Source organism: Pleurodeles waltl, chromosome 1_2, assembly GCF_031143425.1.
Source record: "Pleurodeles waltl isolate 20211129_DDA chromosome 1_2, aPleWal1.hap1.20221129, whole genome shotgun sequence".
NCBI lineage: Eukaryota > Metazoa > Chordata > Amphibia > Caudata > Salamandridae > Pleurodeles > Pleurodeles waltl.
Window position 1 is genome coordinate 271,333,642 of NC_090437.1, and position 26,169 is coordinate 271,359,810.

General features: G+C 42.3%; 1 protein-coding gene across 1 annotated transcript in view; it reads left to right on the forward strand.

Moving 5' to 3' along the window:
* Positions 1 to 26,169, forward strand: part of LOC138299638 (melanopsin-like) — a 1,463,603-nt gene that overhangs the window by 1,246,872 nt on the left and 190,562 nt on the right. The window contains exon 9 of the mRNA XM_069238089.1: positions 9,071 to 9,214. Within this exon, the coding sequence (XP_069094190.1) occupies positions 9,071 to 9,214 (144 nt within the window). The remainder of the gene's footprint in view (positions 1 to 9,070; positions 9,215 to 26,169) is intronic.

Sequence of the window (26,169 nt, forward strand, 5' to 3'; positions counted from 1 at the left end):
AGTGGAGACTGGTCAACCTCCACCGCCACGCCAGCAGAACACCGCCCACAGAATTACGACCCACATTTCTGTGTGGCGGTCTTCTGTTGGCGGTCTTCTGTTGGCGGTCACGTCCCTATGGCTCCCGTCGCCTCCCGGAGGACCAACGCACAAGGTAAGTTGATCGTCCGTGAGGGGAGGGGGTGGGGGGGTGTTGTGTGATGTGTGCGTGCATGGGGTGTGCGTGTGAGTGTGTAGAGGGGGTGTGTGAGTGCGTGTATGCGGGCGGGGGGTGCTGCTGTGTCTATGGGTAATGTGTGCTGTTCGGCAGGTGCGCATGTCGGCATGTATGTGTGCGGGTATGTGTCCCCGTTGTGTATGTGTGTGTAGGGGGTGTGTATATGTGCATGTTGGGGGTGTGTGCATGTCGGGGTACATGTATGTGCATGTCGGGGTGGGGGTGGGGAGGGGGTTCGTACCACCTCTGGGGGGTGGCAGGGGGGTGGAGGGTGTGGGGGGAGGACTCGGGTGGGTAGTGGGGGGTGGGGGAGACCCCTATCAGTGCCAGGGAAGGAATTCCCTGACCCCGATAGTGCTTACCGCCATGGTTCGCACGGCGGTTCCCGCCCGCAAGAAACCGCGGCGGTAGGCAGGGTCATAATACCCTTGGCGGTCTTGGGACGACCGCCGGGCCGGAGTGCGCAAACTCCAGCCCCGCGGTCATGACTGGCGTGGCGGTCGGAGTGGAGAAGTAGCGGTCGGTCGCGGCGGGGACCGCCGCGGTCAGAATGCCATTTTTAATACCGCCGGTCTGTTCGCGGTCCGACCGCCGTCTCTCCGCCGACCGCCAGGGTCAGAATGAGGGCCTATGTGCCTCATTTCAAGTCTTGGTGGTATTTATAGCATATGAAAAATAATGATACCACAGGGTACTTTATTTACTGAGAGCGATAAATACCACCTATTCCGAGTTGATGGGTAACCACATACATATTTTGGTGTTTAATGCACCAAAATCTGCATGATACAGTAAATACTGTATGGTTCCCCCCTTAGATTTCAGCAGATGGACGTTGATTCACCAAAATGTTAGGGGTAGTGGAAGTGACATCAAAAGCCATTTTGTCTTTACTTCCAGTCACACACAAAAGCTTACACAAACACACATTCACTCATACACACAATCTCTTTTACATAACTACACTCTCACCCACAAGCATGCCCACAAAATACATTTAAAAGTGTTTTTACTTACCTCGGCTACCAGGGAGGTAAGTAAAAACACTTTTTACCAAGAAGAGTAATATTCTAGCTAACTGTACTCCAGTTTTTATTACACTAATAGTAAATATTGCACTAATAGAGAATCTGGCTCAGATGGCTCATCAGGAAATGCAGGCTACACCCCAGCTCCCTTTGTGTAACTGTATTGAGGAGATTCACAAACAGTCCAACTGTCAGTCTGACCCAGACAGGGAATCAACAAACATGCAGAGTCACAGAATGGATACAACAAGAAAATGCCTACTTTCTAAAAGTGGTATTTTCAAGCTAACAATTTAAAAAACAACTTTACCCAAAAGTGTATTTTTTAATTGTGAGTTCAGAGACACCAGACCCCATATTTTTATTTGTAATCAAAGGGAATCTGTACTTTAAAAATATTTAAATGCGGCCCCCACATTAACCTATGAGAGAGATAGGCCTTGCAACAGTGAAAAACAAATTTAGCAATATGTCACTGTTAGGACATGTAAAACACATCAGTGCATGTCCCACCTTTAACATACACTGTACCCTGCCCATGGGGCTACCTATGGCCTACCTTAGGGATGCCTTACATGTATAAAAAGGGAAGATTTAGGCCTGGCAAGTGGGTACACTTGCTAGGTCGAATTGACAGGTTAAGACTGCACACACAGTGGCAGGTCTGAGCCATGATTACAGGCCTACTAAAGTGGGTGGCACAACCAGTGCTCCAGGCCCACTAGTAGCATTTGATTTACAGGCCCTGGGCACCTCTAGGGCACATTACCAGGGACTTACTAGTAAATCAAATATGTCAATCACAGAAAAGCCAATCATCCATACATTTTACACAGGAGCACTTGTACTTTAGCACTGGTCAGCAGTGGTGAAGTGCCCAGAATAGCAAAAACAGCAAAAACAGAGTCCAGCATACAGTCAAAACATGGGAAGCAGAGGCAAAAAAACAGGGGAGAACATGCCAAGGATGATAGGTCTAACACATGGTATATGTATGAAGGTGTAGGTAAGGTGAGATATGGTAGAAGATAGGCAGGGGAAACATTTAAGGGTATAGGCACAGTAGATTTACTAGGGTACAAGCAGAATCTTAGGTACAAGGGTAAAGGTAGAGGCCCATGGTATATAGTGGAGATACTGTGGTGTGGGTGGTTAAAGTTAATTTATTGTGGGTAGAGGTAAAGATACTAGGATGTTAAGGTGCAATGATATAGGCACTTGGACATATGCAGTAGTAGAAATACTAGGATATAGGCAGATTATAATCATGAAGTTATTGCTAGGGGTAGTAATATTAGGGAATAACTACCAGGGGCAAGGTATCAATACTAGGATATAGTTAAGTAGTGGTGCTGATGTATAAATAGTGAGAGAGGTGCTAGTGTAGACAGTAGTCTGCGCTAGTAAGTGGGATTTACTTTTAGAAAATTCAGCAAATACTGTTTAGAGAGATCAGTATTTGGAGATACTGAGGCCCATATTTATGGCAAAATTACAGAGCGAGACGCTGTGCCAAAATTGGCAGCGCCACGCTTCATCATTTTCAAAACGCAGGGATGAGCCATATTTAATTGAATATGGCGCACCCCTGTGTTGTCCCCTGGGCTGGCGCTAAATTTAGCTGCCAGCGTCAACGCAGGCATGCTTGCACCATTGTGCAAGGATGTCTGCGTTGAGGGGTGTGATTGTTTATATGTGGGAAGGTGTCCCTTCCTGCACATTAATAATTACTAAAGGTGATTTGTCACATCTGTGTGTGCTGCAGAATGCTGCACACACAGATGTGCCAAAGCGGCATTTTCAACTGATTGTTTATGTGCAGGAAGGGACACCTTCCCGCACATAAACAATCATTTCTGGCATTTTGTCCTTTTTATACGTGCTGCAGAATGCAGCACACATTGAAAAAGCAAAAAACAAGGAGGATTAAAAGTATTCTTCCTCGTTGCGGCCTGCTAACGCCACCCCTGAGAAGGCGTTAGATTTTGGTGCTGCCCCAGGTTTAGGAAAACTCATCAATCTAAATGCAATGGGTGTTGCTGTGGCATGCCCACAGCAACACCTATTGCATGCCCCTTCCATGCAAAGGGCAGCAAGTGAAGGGGTCGTATTTACAAGTTGGGCTTGAGCCACAAAAAGTGGCTTAACGCCACCTTGTAAATACCACACACGGCATAGCACCACCGGTGGCACAAGAGGCTCATATATATGCCCCTGAATGTGTATTCAAATTTCAAAGGTCGTGAGTTACCCTTAAGAAAGCAACCTATTTTGTTAATTCAAACAATAGCACTTCATAGCGTTTGCTCATGTGTGTCAGTTTGTTCTGAATGTGCGTCCATATATGTTATCTAATAAGATGACCTTTTATTCTATTCAACCCATAACTCACAGGTATTTTTATTGTGCTACTTGTGTTTGTTTGTGTGTTTTCAATGCTATATTGGAAATGTATCTCATCGGTGCTCGTCACACAATTATTTAAATCTGTAGACATCCAGGCACATCTCCAGCCGTTACGAAATTTGTATATGACATTGAACGGCCATCTATATTGTAGGATCATGGAAGCATTTGTGCAAATTATTGTATGTACCTGCACTATAACTAACACCCTCCCACCCCACCCCCGAAAAGATTGCACTGTGTAAGAAAATAGTGCATGTACGGGGGTTGAATCTTCTAAGAGATGGAGATTTTGTCAGCGGGGTGCAGGGTTCAGATCTTATAAACAGTACAGCCAGTAGAAAAAGTTTAGTCTTCGCAATGTGCTTCATCTCCCTTCTGTGTACACTGCCTGGAGCTCATTTTCCCTTCAGTGTGTCATTCTGTAGCACTGTAATCAGAAAGTCCGTATAAAATGAAGACATCAAATAACAATTTCAGAACTGGGGTTTACTTAACAGGATTATAGTTTCAGAGATGTACATGTTTGGCTGCACAGATGCAGATTCACACTCTGTACCCACAAAGGTGTCACCTCAAATATCACACATGTTTAACTAACATGATTGCTTTATTTTAGAGGAAAAACGTGTTAAGAACGATACTTTTAAATTAATCTATGTTTGAAAGTGTGAAGGATGAGTAGTTGGAAGAAATATTACATTTCTGGACTCATCTATTAACATTGTATTGGACAATTAAATTTGTGGTTCGGCCACGATTGGTAACATAAGGTGTCCTACAAATGTGAGTGCCTTGCACATCCTAATATCCTTTAACTAAAATAATAAAAAAGGCAAAGTGACGTATGCCACTTCAAGACATTTTTTAGGATATGATGGACAATGGCTCTGTTTGTGGCAAACCAACAGGACATTATATAAGGACATGTGCCAAAGGCCCATGTTGGAGGGGTAAGCGGAAGAAGCCCAAACTAGTAGCCTACTCTTTCATTTAAGTACTTGAAATGATTACAAAGGGGGAAAATAGATTTGGCAGGCCTGCACGTTTTCAAATATATGTTCTCTATGGACAAGTCAATATGCAGTCACTTGTTGTAGCAAGGATTGTTTCTGTGTTGAGGCATTACACTTTTTCTCACCAATAAAATGTAAGGTTAAAAAGATGTCTTTGATGAAAGGAATCACATAAAACAGCTGCTGAATTATTTATTTGCACTTGAATAATAGCTCTTATTATTACTCAACTCAACGGTAATCATTTCAATAAAAGAAGAATTAAAGCCCGGATTTCTACCCTGGATTTTAACTTGGCCCCTTCATGATTTTAGGCTTTCGTGTAGACCATTGAAGTACCTGACAAACATCATATTCTCTAGCCTCTAAAGAATCCTTATTAACTCCCAATAAATCTTGCACAGATATGTTTCATAGAAATAGAAAGTACCATGTGCAGCTGAGTGATCAAGTAGTTTGCTAGAATTATGGAGACTGTCAGAAACTGCCCCACTATTAAAAAAGGGACCAGAAGACATAAAGCCTGATTTAAATCTTGGCGGGACGGGTCTCGCCGTTGACTGTTCAACCGAAAACCAGTCCGCTGCTGTGATGGTCCACCTGCTGTATGTAGATGTTGGTAGTTCAATAGACGAAAGCCTTCATTCACATCACCGTCTCTGTCAAGAAACACCACACACGTCAATGGCATATATGGAAAAGTGTCTGATGGCAGGACCCTCCTTATCGCCGGCCTCAAAGGTAGGAACACTGTATTGCCATAGTACACTGGATGGACACTGCACAGCAGTTTGGGACAACTGCAGGTATATGTCTCAGTAATTTTTAAAATCACTGTGACATGCATACGTTGTGGTGCAAATTGAATCACACATGGCTAGGGACACAACACACATATGCACAGGAGGTTGGGACAACTGCAGGTGTATGTCACAGTATTTTTTTTTAATCACTGTGACATGCATATGTCATGGTGACAATTGTGTCACACATGGATGGAGACACAACATGAATATCGCACTCATATGCAACTGTCATTGTGGTGACATCATTCAATGCAAAATAAATGCTGGCACCACAATGACAATAAACTCACACTGGACAATGGTGTCCATCTGTGTGCATTGCAAGGGGATCTGCATGGGTAGGTTTGTTCTATTTGTTTGAATATGTCTGTACACGTATGTGTGTGTGTTTAGATTGGCTGGTTGAGGTGGAGGGAACAGGAGTGGTTGTTGTGGTTGTGTCTCTATGTGTGACACTTGCATGTGAGATTAATGTCTGTTGCGTTGCTGAGTGACACGTTCAAGTGAGTGTTGTGTGGTGGGCAGTGTTGTGCTGTGTGTAGTACTTGTGTGTGAGTGCTTTTGTGTAGCTGGATGTGTAGTTGTGTTGTTTGTTGTGGTTGTGTTGTGGGTGGTGGCAGTGTCAATGGTCTGTCATGGATGTATGTAAATGTCTGTTTTCAGCATGTACAGGCTGTGTTATGTTGACATGGCATTGTGTTAGTGTTTGTTTGTGGTGTGTTGTGTAGTGTGTAGTGAAGGGGCACACATATGGCTAATGGAAAGTAGATATGTGTGTGTCACTTAACTCTCTTCCATAGATCCTTCCATTGTAGGAAGTGAATTGAGCCCTGCTGCCATCTCCCTCTATCAGCAATCTGTCACCAGTCAATCCACTTGCAGAACTGTAACATCTGAATACGGTGGGTGGAACACGGTTGGCTTGTTGATCTTTTTGGGTTTGCTGTTGATGCGGCTTAGCAGTGCGACTGCTAAGATCTAAATCAGGCCCATAGTGCATGTTTGACCAATAGCGTTAGCTGAAGCAGCAAAATGTTTCTGCTAGGGCAAATGGATAGAAGGCAAAAGAAACATTATCTCTGTACCAGAGTGGGTCTCAATCAACTAATATGTAGATTTTCATCTGATAAAATGTAAATATGCCTTAAACAGGCCTCTTTTTTTGTTCTGCATGGAAAACACAAGTCTTCATCCAGTATGTTTGATACAAACGATACCAAGTTTAAAAGACAGATCGTCATGCTGTTAATCAAGCTGCAGCTCATTGTTCATAAACAATGTTCAAGGCATCTTAAATATTTAATCCAACACTCTTCATCACCTCTCTCATCCCTGATAAATATGTGGTTGGCATTTTTCAAACTCTACTTACACTTCTGTAATCATCCAATAAGAAAACCTTTTTTTGCAGTTTTGCGTAGTGCAAACTTGGCACAACCACATGATCACCAGATTATATTACACAATTTTATTTTATTTAAGCACTGTGAGATTAAGTTATATGCTCAGAATGACAGGAAGTTAAGAGACTTTTGGCACTTAAACCTAGTTCAACAGTGCCAAGATGGCAGCTCTGACCTTCAGGCCACTTCTCCCCCGACTTCTGCTTACAATGGTACTTTCATTATCTGATACAGATGTGGCAGTGTCAATTAGTTGTCACACACACCTCTTATTTGACTGATGCCTTCCCAACCCTACTTCTGTCCCTGAGATACTGACCTGTTGTGAAATATAACTTGATCCGTTAATGTACTTGCTAGATAAATTGTCGTTAATTTGCAGAATTCAGACGCCAATCTTGTTAAGATAGCTTTGCAGGATAACATGCCTGATGCTTTGATCCGAGTGTATACCGTCAACCTAACATCTTTAATTTCTCAAAAAGTACTCACCTAGTCTAATAGGGAGAATACAGGGACTTCCACACAATATATTTAAGGGGTGTAGGTAAAGAATATCGAGGACACAATATCAAATGGTTACAATAACATCAAGGGACAATGTATCAAAAGTTACGTTTGTAGGTTTTCTATGCCTAACTCCATATATATCTTAGTGATATATATATATATATATATATATATATTCTACATTCATGCCAAGTTTGGTTTAAATATAGTCAGTGGTTTTGGTTCTAAGTACTAAAGAAAAATCATGCAGGCCTACAATGGGAAAACACATCTTTTTTAACCCCTCTCCTACCTTTTATCCTATGCCAAAATTTAGTTGATAAGATTAAGTGAGTGCCAAATTTGGTGAAGCTCCATGGGTGCCACAGTTATAGGCAAATTAAAAAATAACTTTTCAGTGGATAAACACAGAATTGTTACAACAATAGGCTCGGTTTCAAACAATTGTTATTATGAGGTCCGCCCGTTATGTGAACTCACACAGGAGCAGTGTAGTCACTTGGATTATAAAACATGAGATGACTTTACAAGGCAATTTGTTATAGGGACACAACTATACAGTGGGGGCATTTATTTGCAGTGGCATGTGAGAAAGACAGGTGCCCACTCATGCTACACTGAACAGCATCAAGTTTTATAAAAGGAAAATGTATTTTGAAGGAATATTTTTATGGTCATGCATTAAGATAATGAAATAAAGGGTACCCTGTGTAAGACAGAATATAATTAAAGGTCTTTCTTAAAACATGATCAGTCCTGGAATAGATTACTGAAATGTACAAAAAGTGATGGATGAAATGCTTGAATTTAATCTCAGCCACTGGTTATTACACATGGCCACATTTTAATCCATTTTATGCCATGCCACCTCAGTTTGGAAATATGCAAATTAGCCTTGACCCTGGTCCAATTGAAACAGTTCAAACTGAACTACCAGGCCAGGTTCCCTCAGAATTGGAACACAAGCAACCCAAGACTGGTTTCACCCTAATTGGCTTATCAGTTGTGTGCAGCTTGGTTCCAGTGGCACAGTGAGGATGGGTCGTACATCTGGGAATACCCATCACACTTACGGCATCCCATGAATTATGCAAAAAAGTATTGATGGAATTCTTACTAGAGCTCTACCACTAGTAATTACTCAGGCTGCATCCAAGTTCATTGTTATTTTGCACACTATGCCACCTTAGCTTAGACCCAGCCATATGAAAATAATTGTTGACTCTGCTTTATGAGGAATGTCAAACTGAGGTGGCCTGGTGTGCACAATAAAGTTAAACTGGGGTGCAGCCTGAGTAATTATCAGTGGGTCCTATTAATTCAAGCATTCCACCTATGATCATTTGTATACTCCAGTGGAATACACCACACTAGACGCTGACAACACTGGCCACATGATGTGGTGGAAGCAAAAAGAAAGGAGTTAAACAAAATTTGTTCTACCTTAGTATTAGGCCTGTGCTAAAAGAATGCCTTGTCACATACATTTTCTATTTAGTTCTACTCAAATTAAAACTTGTGCATGGATACAGTTTGTGAATACATGTAGAACATGAGTAGAAAAGTGCAGCTTTCTAAAATACAACTTTCAGTGTCAACAGATGCTGATCATTTTTTAAAATAAAAAAGAATCTGTTAATTAAATGAAATCTGTTTTCAGAAAAAATCCTTGTCATTGCTTTAGCTCTGGAGTGATGTTGAACTTGACCCAGTTCACAGAAATCCTCGACCTTACAGAAGTAACTCCTTCTCGACGTGTTTCAAGAAAGATGAAAAGACAGAACTGCTTCTAAAAGCATTGAGCTGTACAGAAGTAACTGGTGAGAAGGTAATATGTCCCCTAAAATGTTTCTAGAGTTTTGACTCTCATGTCTCACTAGGAGAAACATCTGGAGTTTACCCTACATTCAGTGGTACAGAAAATAGTTTCAGAGTAGGGGTGCTGCCATTAATGTTATATCATTGAAGTCATAGGGACTGTGAAGAATCTAAGCATCACACAAAAAAACAGTAGCAAATGTGCCACGCCAATTCTGCAGGAGAGTGGTTAGGGTATAGTACATAGCTGGTGGTGCATTTTGGAGCACTGATGAGGTAACATACTGTCATTTACAGACAGCACAATGTCCATTGAAATGGTCACCAAAGGTGCATAGACATGCAGTTTTACTGGTAAACTATGTAGTGCAAAAACGATAATGCATGGAAATTGAGCTTCAGCAAATATTTATCATTTGTTCATCACCAAGTGAAGTCTCTTGATTTGTTTTGATCCTATTAAAATCCTTGTTTCCATCACACTTCAGAATTACAAATAATGTGCTTTGCTATATTTGTGCTTTCCTAATATAGTTTGAAATATGTGTTTAGTTAATTTACTTGTATTTAAATGCTACGTTACAATTTACTGGCCACTTTGTAAACCCTTGTGCCACATTATGCCTGCACCAGGCATAATCTATGCAAGGGGGGATTCCCTTGTTAGGGGGCCTGCAAACATGGCGCAGTGGAATCTATGAGATTCCACTGCACCATTTTAGCTGCATGTTTAAAGCCTGTGCAGAGCAGAAGTTAGAAGGAGGCATACCATATTTTTAATGGGCCTCTATTTTTTGCACTAATCCTGCAAAGTACAACAATAGTGTCAAAACTTACAACGCTATTGTCCCGAACCTGGGCCCTGGTGTGTGTATGTTAAATACGGCACACATGTGTGGCATTATGGGGGTGCAATGGGCTGCAAAAAAAGTAGGGCTTCATGACGAAGTTCCACTTCTCTTAAATCTAGGCCTAAGATCTTACAGGATTGTCACCCAGATCACTTTTGCAATATCCTCTCACTTTGCATCCAAAGAAATAAAAGTGCACACCACTTTCCAAAGAAGCAGCAATTTTTCAGAAGACATATATCCTAACATTTGACCTTTGTCTATGTACATGCAGCAAATATGATAATATACGAGATAAACACAAAATTTTAAAACATCTTTATTGCTCATTCGCCTTCTGAACTCTAGCATGATTATTTCTGGGAGTGCTGCAGTACCCCTCTGCAACACATCTTCCAGCACCTCTGACTGCACCGTACATTACCACTGTACATCTCTTGCAATAAATGTTGAATATGCTGTTTTACACAACAAGCTAGCGTTTGCGCTGTACGGGCTGTACAGCAGTACTGGTGGGCATGGCTTACCATTAGAAAGCAACATGTATGTTTCAGTTCAAGAAGATTCATTATTAAAAATGTAGCTTAGGCCAAATAAAATGCATGCATAAAGACAATTGGAAAATGAACAATATACAATCAATTAAGATACTGATTTTAAAACATACCCAAAATGGCACCCTGCCCTCGCAGTGAACAAGCAGACATAAGCAAAATATTAGAGAAAGAGGCATTACACAATAAATAATAAAATAAGCACTGTCTCAAAAAACATAGGATTTAACAGTAACAGTGTATGTCTCCGCTGCAGACTGGGATGTAATGCAGTGTTTTAAATTATAACTTGGGTGCCCAAGATGTCAGCTTCTTAGTTACAATATAAAAAAAAATTAAGACAGCACCTGTTAACTGTGAATCTACTCGACTCAAGGATGTAGGATTGCTTCTGTACAAGTTCTACTTTAAGAACCAATCAACATTTTCTTAAATATGTCTTACTTAGGCCCATATTTATACTTTTTGATGCTGAACTGCGCTAACGCAGTTCAGCTTCAAAAAGTTTACCGCCGGCTAGGGCCATACCAAGACGCCTGCCGGGTGTCATATTTATGGTATGATGCCAGCCACCTGTAAGGCCAGGCTAGCGTCATAAAAAAGGACGTTAGCCAGGTGGGGGAAGCATAGGGGGAACAGGGGCTTTAGCGTCAGAGGATGACGCTAGTACGGGCAGAGGTCAATAAAATGCCTCTGCCCAGATTAGCGTCATTTTTTTATGTTAAAACTTCATTGACAGGAGTCATGCCCCCCAGCCCAATGGCCATGCCCACTGGGCATGGCCATTGGGTACAGTGCCATGTAGGGGAGGCCAAGTTAGGCCCCCCTATGGCACTTACAAAAATAAATAAAAATACTCACCTTTACTTACCTCTACTTACCTGGGTTGGGGGTCCCCCAATCCTTAGGTGTCTTCCTGGTGTGGGTGGGGATGGGTGAGGGTATCCCTGGGGCCAGGGAAGGGCACCTATGGGCTCTTTCCATAGTCCCTGACCATGGAAAAAGGCCCACAGGCCCCCTAACGCCTGCCCTGACCCAGGCGTTCAATAATGGTGCTAAGCACGCTTAGCACTATTATTTGAGGCCCCTATCGCCCCATGCTAGATTTTAGCACGGGGGATCAATATGGTGCTAAGGCCAGATCGTTGTTTTCTGCACGGGAACGCCTACCTTGCATCTCATTGATGCAAGGTAGGATTCCACGTCCAGAAAAAGACATAAACTCCATAACTTTGGCGCTAGATGTGTCTAGCGCCAAAGTATAAATATGGAGTTAGGTTTGCGCTGAATTAGCGTAAATAAAATTACGCTAATTGAACGCAAACCGAGTATAAATTTGGGCCTTAGTGCATACTGCAGTAATATTCTCTGACTAAGAAGGTACACGGAATATAAGAAATGTAATGCGGAGTCACCCAAGAAGAATATACATATTTAGCTGCTACAGAAATTAACCCCTGGGAGTTTGTTTAGTTACAAATATTAACTTAATCTGTCACCTAATTTATGTTGTAGCCCTAATTATAGGAATTAACTAGCACCTCCTAATGTTCCTATAAAATGTTTGAAATGGCAACATATGCATAGTTGTTTTTCCTAAAAGGGCTACCCAGTGCAACAAAAAAACTATTATCTTCTACCAAACTAGAATCTCTCACAGTCACTAGCAATAGGTGTTTTATAATTCTGCTTTGTTTGATGATTCCTGCACCATGATGTAAGGCTGTGTGTTGGTACATGGCAGCCTAAAGTGCAGCAATGTTGGGACAGAGGAAAACAGTTATGTCTTTGTGGATATTGTGTTGTTCTTTTCATTCCCTTTCAAGCAATGCAGCAACTTTAGTTGCATAAAACGTTAGTAAATCTGTCCCTAATATATAGCTTTCTGTGCTGAAAACATATGCTTATTTTGTTGAGGGTTAGTCCCTGACCTAACTACTGAACTGTGAGAGCCCAATTAAGTAAAGTTAGACCACTAGTCTGCACCTCATGCAATGCAAACCACATAAAAGCAACACAGATCCACAAACTATACTTCACCTGCCCGCTCTGCACCTTGCCTTGCCTTGTCATCTATCTAGACTGAGCATGTTAAATGTGAAGAGGACAAGAAATGTGACAGAGGAGGAGACCCAGATGATTGTCAGATTTGTTTTGGGGAACTGCAAAAACCGACATGGCCTTCCTCTATTCCTCAGCAGTGCAACACAGAAGGTACCATTATGACAGGTTTTGGCTAACGCAGTCAGTGTATTGGGGAAGGATGTCCAGACCATCACAGACATCAAAAAGCAGTGTCAGGATCAGAGGAGGTAGGTAAAGGAGAAATTCACCAGTATAGAGGTGGCTAGAGCTCTATCTGGTGGACAAACTGGTTCCCATCCCCGTCTCACACCACTTGATTAGGACATTCTCTCCACCATGCACCCCAACCTGCTGCTTAGCTGCCTATGAATCACAACCTTAATGTGGTACCAGGTAATATGTGATGATTAAAAAATAACTTTGTTTGATAAATGTATAATATGAACTGCAAATGTGACAATGGATGTCAATTCAATTTTGTGCAAATATTCATTGTGAATTGGACTCATGTGTATAATTTTGTCTATCACACTACAAGTCCCAGAATCCTGAGTACTGCAAATGTTAACTTTCATTTCTTCTTCACAAACAGTGTCCCATCTCTGCTGGTTATTTCAATGTTGCTTTGTAAGTGGCACATACAATTGATCATAAATCAGTAACCACCAGAGATCCATTGTAAATGCAAACAAGTAACTATGTAAATAGTTGTACATAATCATAATTTGTTGTATTTGTCTGTTGACTTCTTCATTTAATTTCCACATACAGCCAGAGGAGATCCATTCACTGGAGCAGAGGTTCCTGCAATTGCAGGAAAGCAACTTCATAGGACAGATGAATCACTACCAACAGTACAATCTAGTATGTATATATGGCCAGAAGTAGCTCCCATGTACTACATTATCAACAGGCAACCTATAGATATTTTACATAAACTCCATCATTAGTTCCACACATGTGATCTTAACTAGTACATATTGACTTTAACATTTGTCAACTAGAATGAAAATTATTTTATAGTCATGTCCTTTTAGGGCCTGTGGGATTGCCCAGGAAATCACATACTACAATGACCTCTGGTCCACGTATGGGTGTGAAATGTGGTCAAGCACCACACACTGGGCTGATGGTGGACCCTGGAAAAGTCACTGACAATTGACTTTATTGAAAGGTCATAATTAACTATATTGTGTGATGTGTTGACAGTATGTGGTGTGTGTCAAATATCCCTATCCCTGTGTACCACGGTCTCCATATGCTGAGATGTGGTTCACAAGAGTATACTACTTCATAACATTTTGGCTAATGAAAGGATGACTCTACATTTAAAAGTAAATGATAAAGTATGTACTAAATTACTTAGATAGTCTCATCTACAAAAGAGTAGCACTAACTGTTGAAAATATATTCAAAAGACACATACATGTCAGATAATACACATCATAGTTTGTATAGAAATATGGATATGTTTATTGCATTACAGCTGCTGTCCAGGGTACCTCAATCACCCTAAGCACCACATCCAGGGATTTGGGGGACCTTCTGGCTGCAGCAGTCAGACCCACTACCATCCTTCCAGCAGATAAATTAAATTAGCAGATCTTGACACTTTTTCCAGGGATCTGATGTTTGTGTGTGACATATTCCCTACACAATCAGTGATGTCTGTGTTTATTTTGCATCTTCACTTATAATTCATGCTGAACATTAATTAAGGTGCCTGTTGAAGCTGCTGGAGAAGAATCATACAATCAAGGAGCCGGGTTCAGCAGGCGACAGCACGGGGACCTCAGTACCACAGAGAGCTATTACTGGAGCTGGTGAGTGTGATTTTGCATTGCACATCTTCATTGAACACCTTTTTTGCTATAGTGTGAGCTGTCAAATGTAGCTTAACAAAAAAACAGATCTCATGCGGAACTTCAGAAAGATGCAAATAAAAATGGTTCTAACCCCTGTTTTGTAACATATTATGGGGGTCATTATGACCCCAGCGGTGAGTGGAAATGTGGAGGTAGTATTGGCAACAGGCTGGCGGTACGTACCTCCACATTATGAGAATGGCGGGTTGACTGCAGCCAACCCGCCACTTCTCCACTCATACTGCCATGGCGGTATCAGGCACCGGGTCGGACAGGTCAATCTCCAGCCTGGCTGCCAGCATAGTACTGCCGGCAGCATTATGAGCCTGTCAGTGACCGGGAATCATTTCCCTGTTACTGGTAGATGGCTCCCCCAACACTCACCTGATGCCTCCCACCCTCCCTCCATCCAAACTTCCTGCCACCCTCTCCGATCCTCACACTCCCCACCCCGTCTGATCCTCACACACACACACACCCATACACGCACACACCCGCAGACACACACCACCCATACACCCAATCACTCACACTGGCATACACGCATTCATACAAACACTGGTATTCACGCATTTATGCACACACTGGCATACGCGCATTCATACATGCATACTTCCAGACATGCTTGCACAAATTCTTACACAGAATCACACTGACATTCAGACAAGCACTCACTTCACTATTCTTACACGCATTCACTGACACACATACACCCACATAAAATACACAACACGCACAGATGCAGACACACACACACATACACACAACACCCTCTCCCCTGTCGGAAGTCAGACTTACCTTTGTCGAGGAAGTTGTCCGGCAGGGAACGGGAAAGGGTGCTGCTACCACCAGCAGGGCCCCACCAGCAGAACTCCGGCAGACCGTATCACAGGTCATGATACGGCTGCCGGTGTTTAACTGGCATGGCGGTGCTGCTGGTAGCAGCACCAGCTTGCCACTGTCTGCAAGTATGATCACTTTTGAATTTCCGCCCTTCTTGTGCCATAAATCCGGCAGTGCTCATAATCTGGCAGACAGATGGTAGCTGCGGTGACGGTATGTTGGCAGCCGTCACCACGGCGGTAGGTGGTTTTTACCGCCATTGTTGTAATGACCACCTATAAACTATGGCAAATACTTATCATGTTGCAACCTCTGTCTTTCAGGTACTGAGGACAATGTGTTGCTTGATGAAACTGAAACTTCGACCAGTGGAGGGTGGCAGGCAATCCGAGGTGAGAACCCAATCCTCCTCCAAGCAGCAATGTTAGCAGCCAGCACTGCTCAACAAGAGGAGGATGTGGAGGAAGAAGATGAGAAGGTGCTGGTCGCTGAGTAGGACCTAGATGAAAAGGAGTGCACTGATGGCCTACTAATCAGAAGGCCATAGGCAACATCTGGCCAGCTAGCATTATACTTCCCACTTCATTTTTGAGGATTGTCCATTCCTGGCAGTCAGCCAACCAGCCACAGAGTTCTCCTCCCCCAACACAACCATCACCTCCTCTCAGCCTTCACGTCCAAGGTCGATGTGCTCCTTCTCCTAAAGATCCTACCTGTGACAGTGCATCCCAGACCTCTGATGAACCTAACACTCCTGGTGAGGAGCAGGTATCTCCTAGGGATGAATATCCTCCATACACCCTCCCACATACCATCCCTCCCCATGCTGGTAGACTCAGCAGTCAAATCAGAGGGTGTCCCATGTAGAGGGGGTGGCAAATGCTGATGTTGCCCAGTGGAAGGAGGATTGTTTTTCAACAACAGTCTAATGTAAGGCAGGACATTTATGCAATAGAGGCTACTCTGTCTGACATTTCAAACATACTACACGAATTCCATCAGATGATTATCAGGCAGATCCACGTCTTGGACAGGATTGAGAAATCTTGCCAAGAAATGTCAAGGATTAACCATAAACAAATATCAATCTATCGGCAAGAGAGTGCAAGACCCCATGCCTTGGCCATGAAGATGATGGAGGGCACGTTAAAAATGTTCCAAAGCTTCCTTCATGGTCAACATATTAAGGAGACTCAACACACCTACCTGCACCGCACCCAGCCACCTGTACCACCACCTGCATAGGCACCCCCCACATACATAAGTCGCCCTTTGTGTACATGCCACCCCTGTGCACAGGCATGTCCCCCACCTCTACAGGCACATCCCCCACCTGAACAGATACATCCCCACCTGTACAGGCAACCCCCCAATCACTGGTGCATCCCCTGCCTGTACAGGTACCCTCCCCACCTGTATAGGCAACACCTCTTTGAATAGGCACATTCCCACCTGTACAGGGATATCACCCACCTTTACAGGCACCCTCCACACCTGTACAGATACACCCACCAACTGCACAGACAACAAGATTCATGAAGTCACAAAAGAGATCCCCCATGAGCACTATGAATATGTAAATACTCAAAAAAAGAATTATAAAAATTATTTCACAATTCAATACTTTTATCCTGAGTGGATTATTATTTGTTGATGGTCAAATGGCTACTCTGGTTGTAGGACATATATGTGATTATAAATGTGTGTGAGTAGAACAGGCTGGTTTGTAGGCTCATCCATGTTGCAAGGTATCATGTTGAAACAATAGCAAAACACCCACAGATGTAGACTGCCCTACTTTGAATCCAGCACATATAATGGAAAACACAAGACTGGGAGATGGTTTATACAAAATTTTATCTAGTGAATAAATGTGTTATTTAAATAAATTGTACATAAATACTGTGCATTGGAAAGGGAGAATGGGAACAAAATAAAACCTTCTGGCAGAATGGGCAGAGGAACTTGGAGGGGGTTGGGCAACATAAATAATACATGTCAGGAAGTGTCAGGGGAACCAGTCTGTGTACAAGGGCAAAAATCAAATAAAGTGGTCAGTCGAAACATTGTCCTAACAGAAGAATCCATGCTCAAAGTAAAATAAAATGTATGCCTGCCAAGCCACATGTACTATCCCAACAAGTGCCCAGGCTTTGGGGGGCACAGTCAGTGGTAATCCTCACTGTCCTCCTTGATGACAATGATCAAATCCTCTACACCTACGGACTCCCTGTGGTTGACCAATGCAGGACCAGACACTGCACTGGAGTGGGTAACAATGCAGACAATATGGCTGCACCCAAGGAAATGATGGAGACTGTCTCACTTGTGACTCTCTGAGCATCCGGATCTCATCCCTAACTCCTGAAAGCCCATAGAGGCCACATTCCCGACATCTTCAGCTCGCATCATCACTTCCTGGGATGCATTCACAGGAGCTATCACACATGGAGGGATTTAGGTAGAACATGAGGGGTGTAGGATGTTGAGGGCAGATTTCTCCCTCAGCACTTCTGGCCAGGCAAGTGGAGGGGGATAGTGGAAGGGGATGAAGCTGGAGGCCCTGATGGAATGGGGGCCTCAAGTCTTAGGGAGGTCTTAGTGGCACGCCCAGATGGTGTTGGGGTCTGCTCAGGCGACACAATTTCCAAATCATGTTCTTGTGGGCCAGGGGGAGACACACACTCATCTTACCCCTGGCTGCTGGTGTCCCTCTCAAAGCCCCCCCTTCAATCTCTTCAGCCTCCAAATGGGTTGTTAATATAGATGCTAATGGCTCAGTCCAGGTGGGTGCACTACCCCTGCCTGTTAATTGGTCTCCCTCCTCCTCCTCTTCACTGGTGGTGCTAGAGGACGTGCCTGTTGATTAGTCAAGGATGTCCTGCTCTACCCTTAGCCCTGTCCAAATTTTTCTTGGCCAGCCGGGTCCACTAAGAATGAAGGCAAACGATTATGTAGTTGGTGTAAATGTATGATTCAGGTCGAAACAACATAAAGCACGTGCTGACATTGTTTTTACTTATTCTCACTAAAGAATAATATGCTGTAGGTGTGCTGTCACTATAATGTCCAGGAATTAATTAAACAATAACAACTTTTTCAACTTAGATGAGTATATTCTTCAGTATTTAGCAACTCTCACTTTCAGCATTAGTGCAGTGTGAGGTTCCTGACATTTAAACATACTCACCTTCTAATGTAATGTTACAAGAGAAAACACTGCACAGTCTGGATAGATATCTCCACATCAAAAAGAGGATCCAGTTTTATTCTGTTATGTGCACAAATGCACAGTTTAAACAGCTTTACACTTACTATCAACAGTCATATGTTGCGTAACATAGTGAAACGTACCTATGCAAACAAGGCCTTGGATATAAACTTTGCAAAGATGTGATTCCACTTTTTTGTATATTCCTTGGCAACATCAGATACTCTACATGGCAGGGGCCACAGTTTGAATGACAAGAGTGCTTTCTTTGTGCTGTATGTGGGAAATCCTGTCCTTACTTCATAGAGCTACCTATATATTTTAAATGACATACTCAACACTGTTGAGAATATGTGTGTATTTAGTACAGCTATGATATGTATATATCATTCTGAATGAGGTGAGTGACGCAATGTTAACCTTTACTTCATTTTACAACAAATAATAGTCATCATGGAAAAACCATAAGCAAAAAGCAAGTATGATGCAACATACAACACAAAAAACCTCACACACCAAACCATTCAGTCACAATAGCATTCAAGGTATGGCACAGTTATAAGGCCCTTAGGGGCGGATTTATGGAAAGTGGCGCTCCTCTGAGTGCAGCGCTACCCTCCCTGTGCCCCTTAGCGTCCCCCTACTACCTCCATGTGTGCGCCATATTTAAAATACTGCTACAAACATTCAGGGTAATCCAATATTCCTCACAGAACTGGGTAATGTAAACTGTAAAGCACACAATGTTCATGGAGGAATCATTTGCATAAAAATATTTCAACTATATTAAATACTATTAATGTTGTAATTAACCATAGATCAAATTCCATAAATGAATACATCTTCAAACAGCATGTAATTTGTTTCTGGGAAAACGAATAATTTTTATATATTCACTAATAATATATCCATCAATATAGTAAAGCAACAAAGAGATTTGTTTGTGTTTTTATACAAATGCACCGGTGACCCCTCTAGTCCCCAATCGCTTTACATCCAAGGGACAGAAGGAGAGCACCAACCCTCCTGACTCTCCAACCACATAAGGTTTGAGTCCTGTATGCAGTCTTTCAAACAATCAGAAATCACTCCTAAGGGACTCCAGCAGCTCATGCGAAGAATTCCGTCATGGAGAGTGTAAGATTCATGTTTCAGTCTCCCAAGTCTCAAACCGTCTATGAGACCATCTTCAGGACAATGTGTCAATGTGGATTAAATCACAATAATTGTTGCTCTACAACACAATAAACAACCCACATTAATAAAACACCAAACAACACTAAAAGGCAGCAGAATGCCAAACTACGATGTACATGCAAGTGAATCGCCTACTTACAAGGCACCTCACAAAAGCAGCATACATAAGCCTCAGTGTAAAACATGCATTTTTCACATCGTCATAACATGCAACACCAAATTTATATACATATATATTCATATACATATATATACAAACAAACATACACACATACATATACATATACATATACATAAAATCGAAATACAATCACCCACCAGTGCTCCTCAAACAAGTGACAAAAGTTAAATACCTCCAAGCAAAGTAAACCAACTAACACCCAAAACCAATTCCAAAAATAAAGCAACACAGTATATTAATACTTGCTTCAACATTAACTTCCTAGAACAGCACTGCTTAATCCTTTTCGTCCGGCCCATTCAACTAAACAAAAAGCATACCAAGTCAAGAGTAAAGTTCTAACATGATCTACAGTAGCAGGACTCCCACAGGACCATGCTTACTGCTAGTCAGTTACTCCAGTATAAAGGAAGGACGATGTAATCTACATGAAGACAAAATCAATGCCAATCTATTAACCAGATTCTCACAAACACACTCAACTTCAGGTTGCTAAAGAACATAAATCCATTAGACACAAATATTACTTACTTCACCACAAATACGTAAACTCCCACCAGGCTCAAATCAATCATAAAGCTCAGGCGCAGAAACAAACAGTCCCTTTTAACCAAACACCTGGAGGGCATAGCCCCCTAGAAATCACATGACCTTTCCACATAACTGTGGGGGCCATCTTAGAACAGAATATCTATCATCAAATCTGTTGGATTCCTGATTAGTCCTAACATTCCATAAAAAAAATGGGCATCAATATGATGCAATCAAACATCAAATAATTCCTCCATAAACATTGTGTGCTTTACAGTATTTAAAATATGGCGTTCCATGGCGCAAGGTAGGGGACAATAGAGTCATTATTTTTGATGCTATTGATGTACTTTGCAGGAGTAGTGACAAACTGTTGGCACTACTCCTGCAGAGTACATAGGGGCCCATTCTAAAGAATGTAAGCCCCCTTTTAACGCCTGCTCTGAGCAGGCTTTAATAGTGCTGTAAAAAATGGTGCAATGGAATCTCATAGATTTCCTTGCGTAATTTTTTCAGCCCCCCCTAATGGCGGAACGCTCCCATTGCATACATTATGCCTGGCGCAGGCATAATGTAGCGCAAAGCGTTACATTGCGGCACTCTGTAAATACAGCTTGGGGATTTCAGATCGTTGGGCCACATGACATTACTGTGGCTCAATGTGGCACTAGGGGATTATAGATATGGCCCTTAGTTCTCTAGTCATTTTTATGCTGGTGTATTTTTCCACAAAAATGCTATTGTAATGGAATTCTACCCAGTTGTGTTTTGAACACTACAAGATCCAGAATTTCCTCAGAAAACAGCATTCCAATTGCTTCACTGATGCCTAGACTTATAATTATTGCAACCATTACTAAGATAAAATGAAATGTGACACAAAACATATGATTGTACATCTATGTCACCACTCACATCATACTTCAGCACATACTCTTACCAGGTCTCTGCTGCTCAATGTCTTCCAGCTAAGCATGGAGGGTTGGCCAGGCTGTCTTCAGGACCCTCCTGTATAGTGGGCTCATGCGAGCCATTGTGAATGGGCCTGGGTAGACACACCGGTAATGTCCTAGGCCTCAATACGGGCCCAGTGTCACATGTCTTGACAGAGCTTATGACACATCTTGCCCCGCTGCTTGTACATAACTACTGCACTGCGGAGCGCAGCAATATCATAGCAGTTTGGCGTGCGCGCTGCCTTACTTGGCTGGCTATCAGGGCCCCCATAAAGCAGAGGGTACTTATCAAGCACCCCCTTAGTTAGGTTGTTCAATTCTAACTCACTGAAAGGGGCTGCCCTGTCTTCAAGTCCCTCAGCCATGTTAGGGGCAGGTTCCATAAATAGAGCAGCAGGATGTCGGTAGATATTGCTCTGAGGTGAGGAAGGCACAGAATGACCATAAAATGGTTGCCTGCAACTTCCTGTATTCCACTTCCTGTTTTTAATATCCTGTATGGGAATTCCTGTGTATTTTCATTGGGTTATGGCCTGTCTGCAGAAGCTTGCCCCGAGTGTGCAGCCTCCACAGTCATAAAGACACTACTCGTAAATTCCCTTTGTGAATACCGGAAAGTACTTTTGGTCTAACTCTACCTTTGTGAATCAGGCCCTGAATTACTTGTAGATTGTTTATATTCGTTAGGAGGTGTCGGCCATAGTATGTTACAAGGGTCTGATTTCAGGCCAATAATTGCACTGGCAAGCTTCTGACTGCTGGATACCTATAAAAACATTTGAGATAGCCTCTGCAATTCCAGGTAGTAATTTGAGATCATACAATATTGATATGGCCTTCCATCTACCAAAATTGTGCCAAAGACTTAACCTTATATTTCACTGGGATATTTGTTTTGTGATTTTATGTGGTTTTATAGATATTTTTTCCACAAGCCTTTTTAACATATGATCAGACTTAACCAATAGGATCTACCAAAGAGGAAGAAGCTACCTATCATCTAGCTCTGATACTCCAGCTACATCTGGCAGTCTTCAAAGTAATATACCATGTCCCACATGTGCTTTTCTACCTGGCTGGCCTTCTCAACTCTTTTCCTCCTTCAGTACTCTTGATGGTACCTCCCATTTCTGTAGCTCTCCTAGTGTTATTTATATTGCACCTCCTTTATCTTGCCCTTCTCACTCCCCCAGTATTTCCTCGGGGAGGGGACATTCTGTCTAATGTTAAGGTTTTGCAAAGGGGGGTTTGGGGCTACCTCCTTCCCTATCTACAATTAGTACCGTGCACAATACTTGAGGAGACATGGTCTGCCACATCTCAGAAAACATGGAGACAGCCGCGTGCCACACCTGCACAGTAGTATGGCCAGGAGGGTCGTTCATTCCTGATGGAAGCCTGCTGCTATGTGTGGTGGGCCTGCAACCCTTTTCACTTCTCAACCAACCAACCCCAGTGCCCCGGTCCTCTATGCCAATTCATTTAAATATGTAATCATTAGCCAAGCAAAGAGAGTCCCAACACAGCGATAGATTATTTAGTAACTATGGTGAGGCAGGAATATCAGCTCTTTCATTTCTTTTATAAAGTCGATATGCTTCACATCTTTAATTACTCAGCCACCAGATATTGCTAACTTAAGTGGTTGTTTTCTGCACATCAGTAGAATGATTCTACTACTGAGCTACTCACGGAGACAGCAACTTTATGTCTAAAGCAGTTTTGCTAAAATGCAAATCACTATAGCATTCTTGGGATTTAGACAGAATATTGAAAACACGTAATATTATGGGACAAATATTGTGTCAAGAATATCGAGGACAAATGTTACGTGAAGAATATCAAGGACAAAAAAATTGTGAAGGTAAGTTTTTATAGGTAAGGAAATTTTACAGTATATAACTCTACATATATATATATATGTGTGTGTGTGTGTGTGTGTGTGTGTGTGTGTGTGTGTGTGTGTTTATTCTATTTCCTAACTATAATGTCCCTGTAACCTTTTTTCAGTAAATGATGAGGGTTTGTTTAATTTTAAGAAGGATGCCCATTGCAATGCACAATGGAGGAGGGGTTGGACGCAGGGCCTGACTCAGCATTGTGCTGCCCCATCTAAGCTTGCTGCTCCTGACCTAGCTCTTCCTTGCCCTCCACTGTCCAAGTTCATGCCCCTGCTCCCTCATTACAGCCCTTTGTGGCTGTTGTTCTGCCACTGCCCTTCCCGTCTGACCCTGAACAGTTAGCTTGCTGCCCAATCCACCTCCTCCTTATCCTCTGTTGTCTGAGTGCATGCACCATCCCCCTCCCTCCTGTCCTGCCTTGTCAGATGTGCTGCTACTACCCTCCATTTAGCCTGATGTCCCTTCTCACTCCTCCTGCCCTTTGTGGCCCAATTCTATGCCCCATCATTGCCATCCTGCTTAGCCTCTGTGCTTAGCTTGCTGCCAATACCCTCTTTCCCTTGCCCTCCAATGTCTGTGTGCATGTCCCTGCTCCCGCCATTTTCCCAACATTTTCCCACCATGTTCCATAGACCCACCACTGCTCCTCCTCTCTACTGTAAGTGTTCTTTTGAGCTGCGACTGCCCCTCCCACGTGTCTAGAATGGTGAGATGGCTACTACCTGCCCCTGCCAACTCCCCCTTGCCTGTCCGAGTTCCGTGCCCCTAAACCCTCCCTCCTGTCCTCCATGGCCCATTTTGCTACCTCTCCCTTCTGCCCTCCATGTTCAGTTGTGCTACACTTTCTCATCCTGCCTGCCTGCCCTGCGTGGCCTATTGTGAATCCCCTTCTCTTGTTTTCTCTTGTCTGTTTCAAGCTCCTACCCCCCCCTTCTGTCTTCCATGGTCGCTTGTGAATGCCCCTGCCCACTCCTTCTTGCTCACCATGGCTGTTAAGCTGGCACTACCCCTCCGCTTGCCATGCATGGTCTTCTGTGCTGCCACAGCCCCTCCTACCTGCCTTATGTGGTCAGCTTGCTGCCCCTGATCCACTCCCACTTTTTGTGTGTTGTCTGCCTGTATGCCATTATAGCCCCACTATTTCCCTCTAAGGTGTGTTGTTGTTAATATATTTTCATCCTTCACAAGAATCAAACACTTCACCGAGGTCGATGGTTCTTTTGACCCAGAAAGAGTGTAGTGAATAATATACAAATTTACATTGACACTACTCAAACAATTTAAACACCATGACCAATGTAGCCACTGAAGGAGACTCCAATCAATGAAAAGTTTCAAAGCTTTTTTTTATAACCACAAAGCTAATATCATGAAAACAGTGTGCACAATTAAATTATAAAGAGGAATCAACACCATTAGCATCACCACAAATCAGACTGTATCAACATTAGTCAAGCTCAATTAAAGGGAATATTTTAATTTTAGCTGTGCATAGATTGTCCCTACAGCTAACCAAATTAGGACATGCATGTGTGGGGACGGGCTAACACATGCGGGCGAAATGCAAAAGAAGAAAAAAGTAATTTGGAAAAATATATCTAGGGCTATAGATTATGAACTAGAAAAATAAAAAGAGTAAGTGTCAGTATGCTAGCTTCTATTCTATAAAAAGGAAAACATGTCAAGGTAAATGACAATCAGCAGGATGATATACCTCTCTGAGGGTTAGCATTGAAGGATTCTTCACCAGCAAAGCATCAGATCAGCAGCAAAGTCTGTTAGAAGCACCATGAGGGAAGTGCAGAACATGAGCTGCAAAGAGAATAGCAGGGTCACGAGCCAAGGAAAGACTTACTAAAACTTGTAAAGTCCATCCCTATAATAAAGCACACAATTAGCTCTGATTTGTCAGTTCAATGGCCTCACATCACACAAAAGAGGCATCACCCAATCAAAATTCAATAAAATGTCAGGTTGCAACAATCTATTTTTTCCCAGGTTTGGTCTGGACGTGGCTCCTCTTTCTGTGTGAATCCAAACAGTTCAGTAACAATTTATTTTAGTTTGAAACAATCCACTTTCTTCCCAGGGTGTACAATGGACTGGTCTCAGTCCCATGTGAATCTGCGTCAGTTGAAAAAATGTATTTCATGTTATGTCCACAGGCCTAAATTTTCAAGAACCAGGGTCATTTAACTAAAAGTCTCTGTATAACTGAACAAAGAACCTTTTACTACTGGCAAAGCACTTCATGAGAACAGACTCTAGAGAAAATTTCACATTAGAGAAAACGATTCATCACTTTTATATGACTGCAAATAAGAGTTCTGTAGGCCTAATTATGCTAACACAATAAATATAATGCTTCAATATATTTGTTATTAAAACAAACATAATATTCAATCTTGTAAATTCAGAATGAATAATATATCATAAGAATAAGTAAAACATTTCACTAAGAGTTGCAAACTTGTTAAAGCATCACATTAAATATGACAGAGAAGTGCATTTATTTTTATGCGAACGCCTATTTAAACTCATAAATCACACATTAAACATGAAACAGCAAAATCAATTTTCATACTAGCAATTAATCTAGAGTCTAAAATATACTTTTACATTATTTAAATCTTGTTAGCACATTGCTAAATCCGGTAGGCACAATGGTGACCACCACAAATGAAAACATGAGCACTTTTAAAATATGTGTCAGTGAAGCTTTTTGACGTTAAGCTGTTAATCATGAAACCTTCTGCTGACGTCTGGGTCACTAGAAGCATTACTAAACTT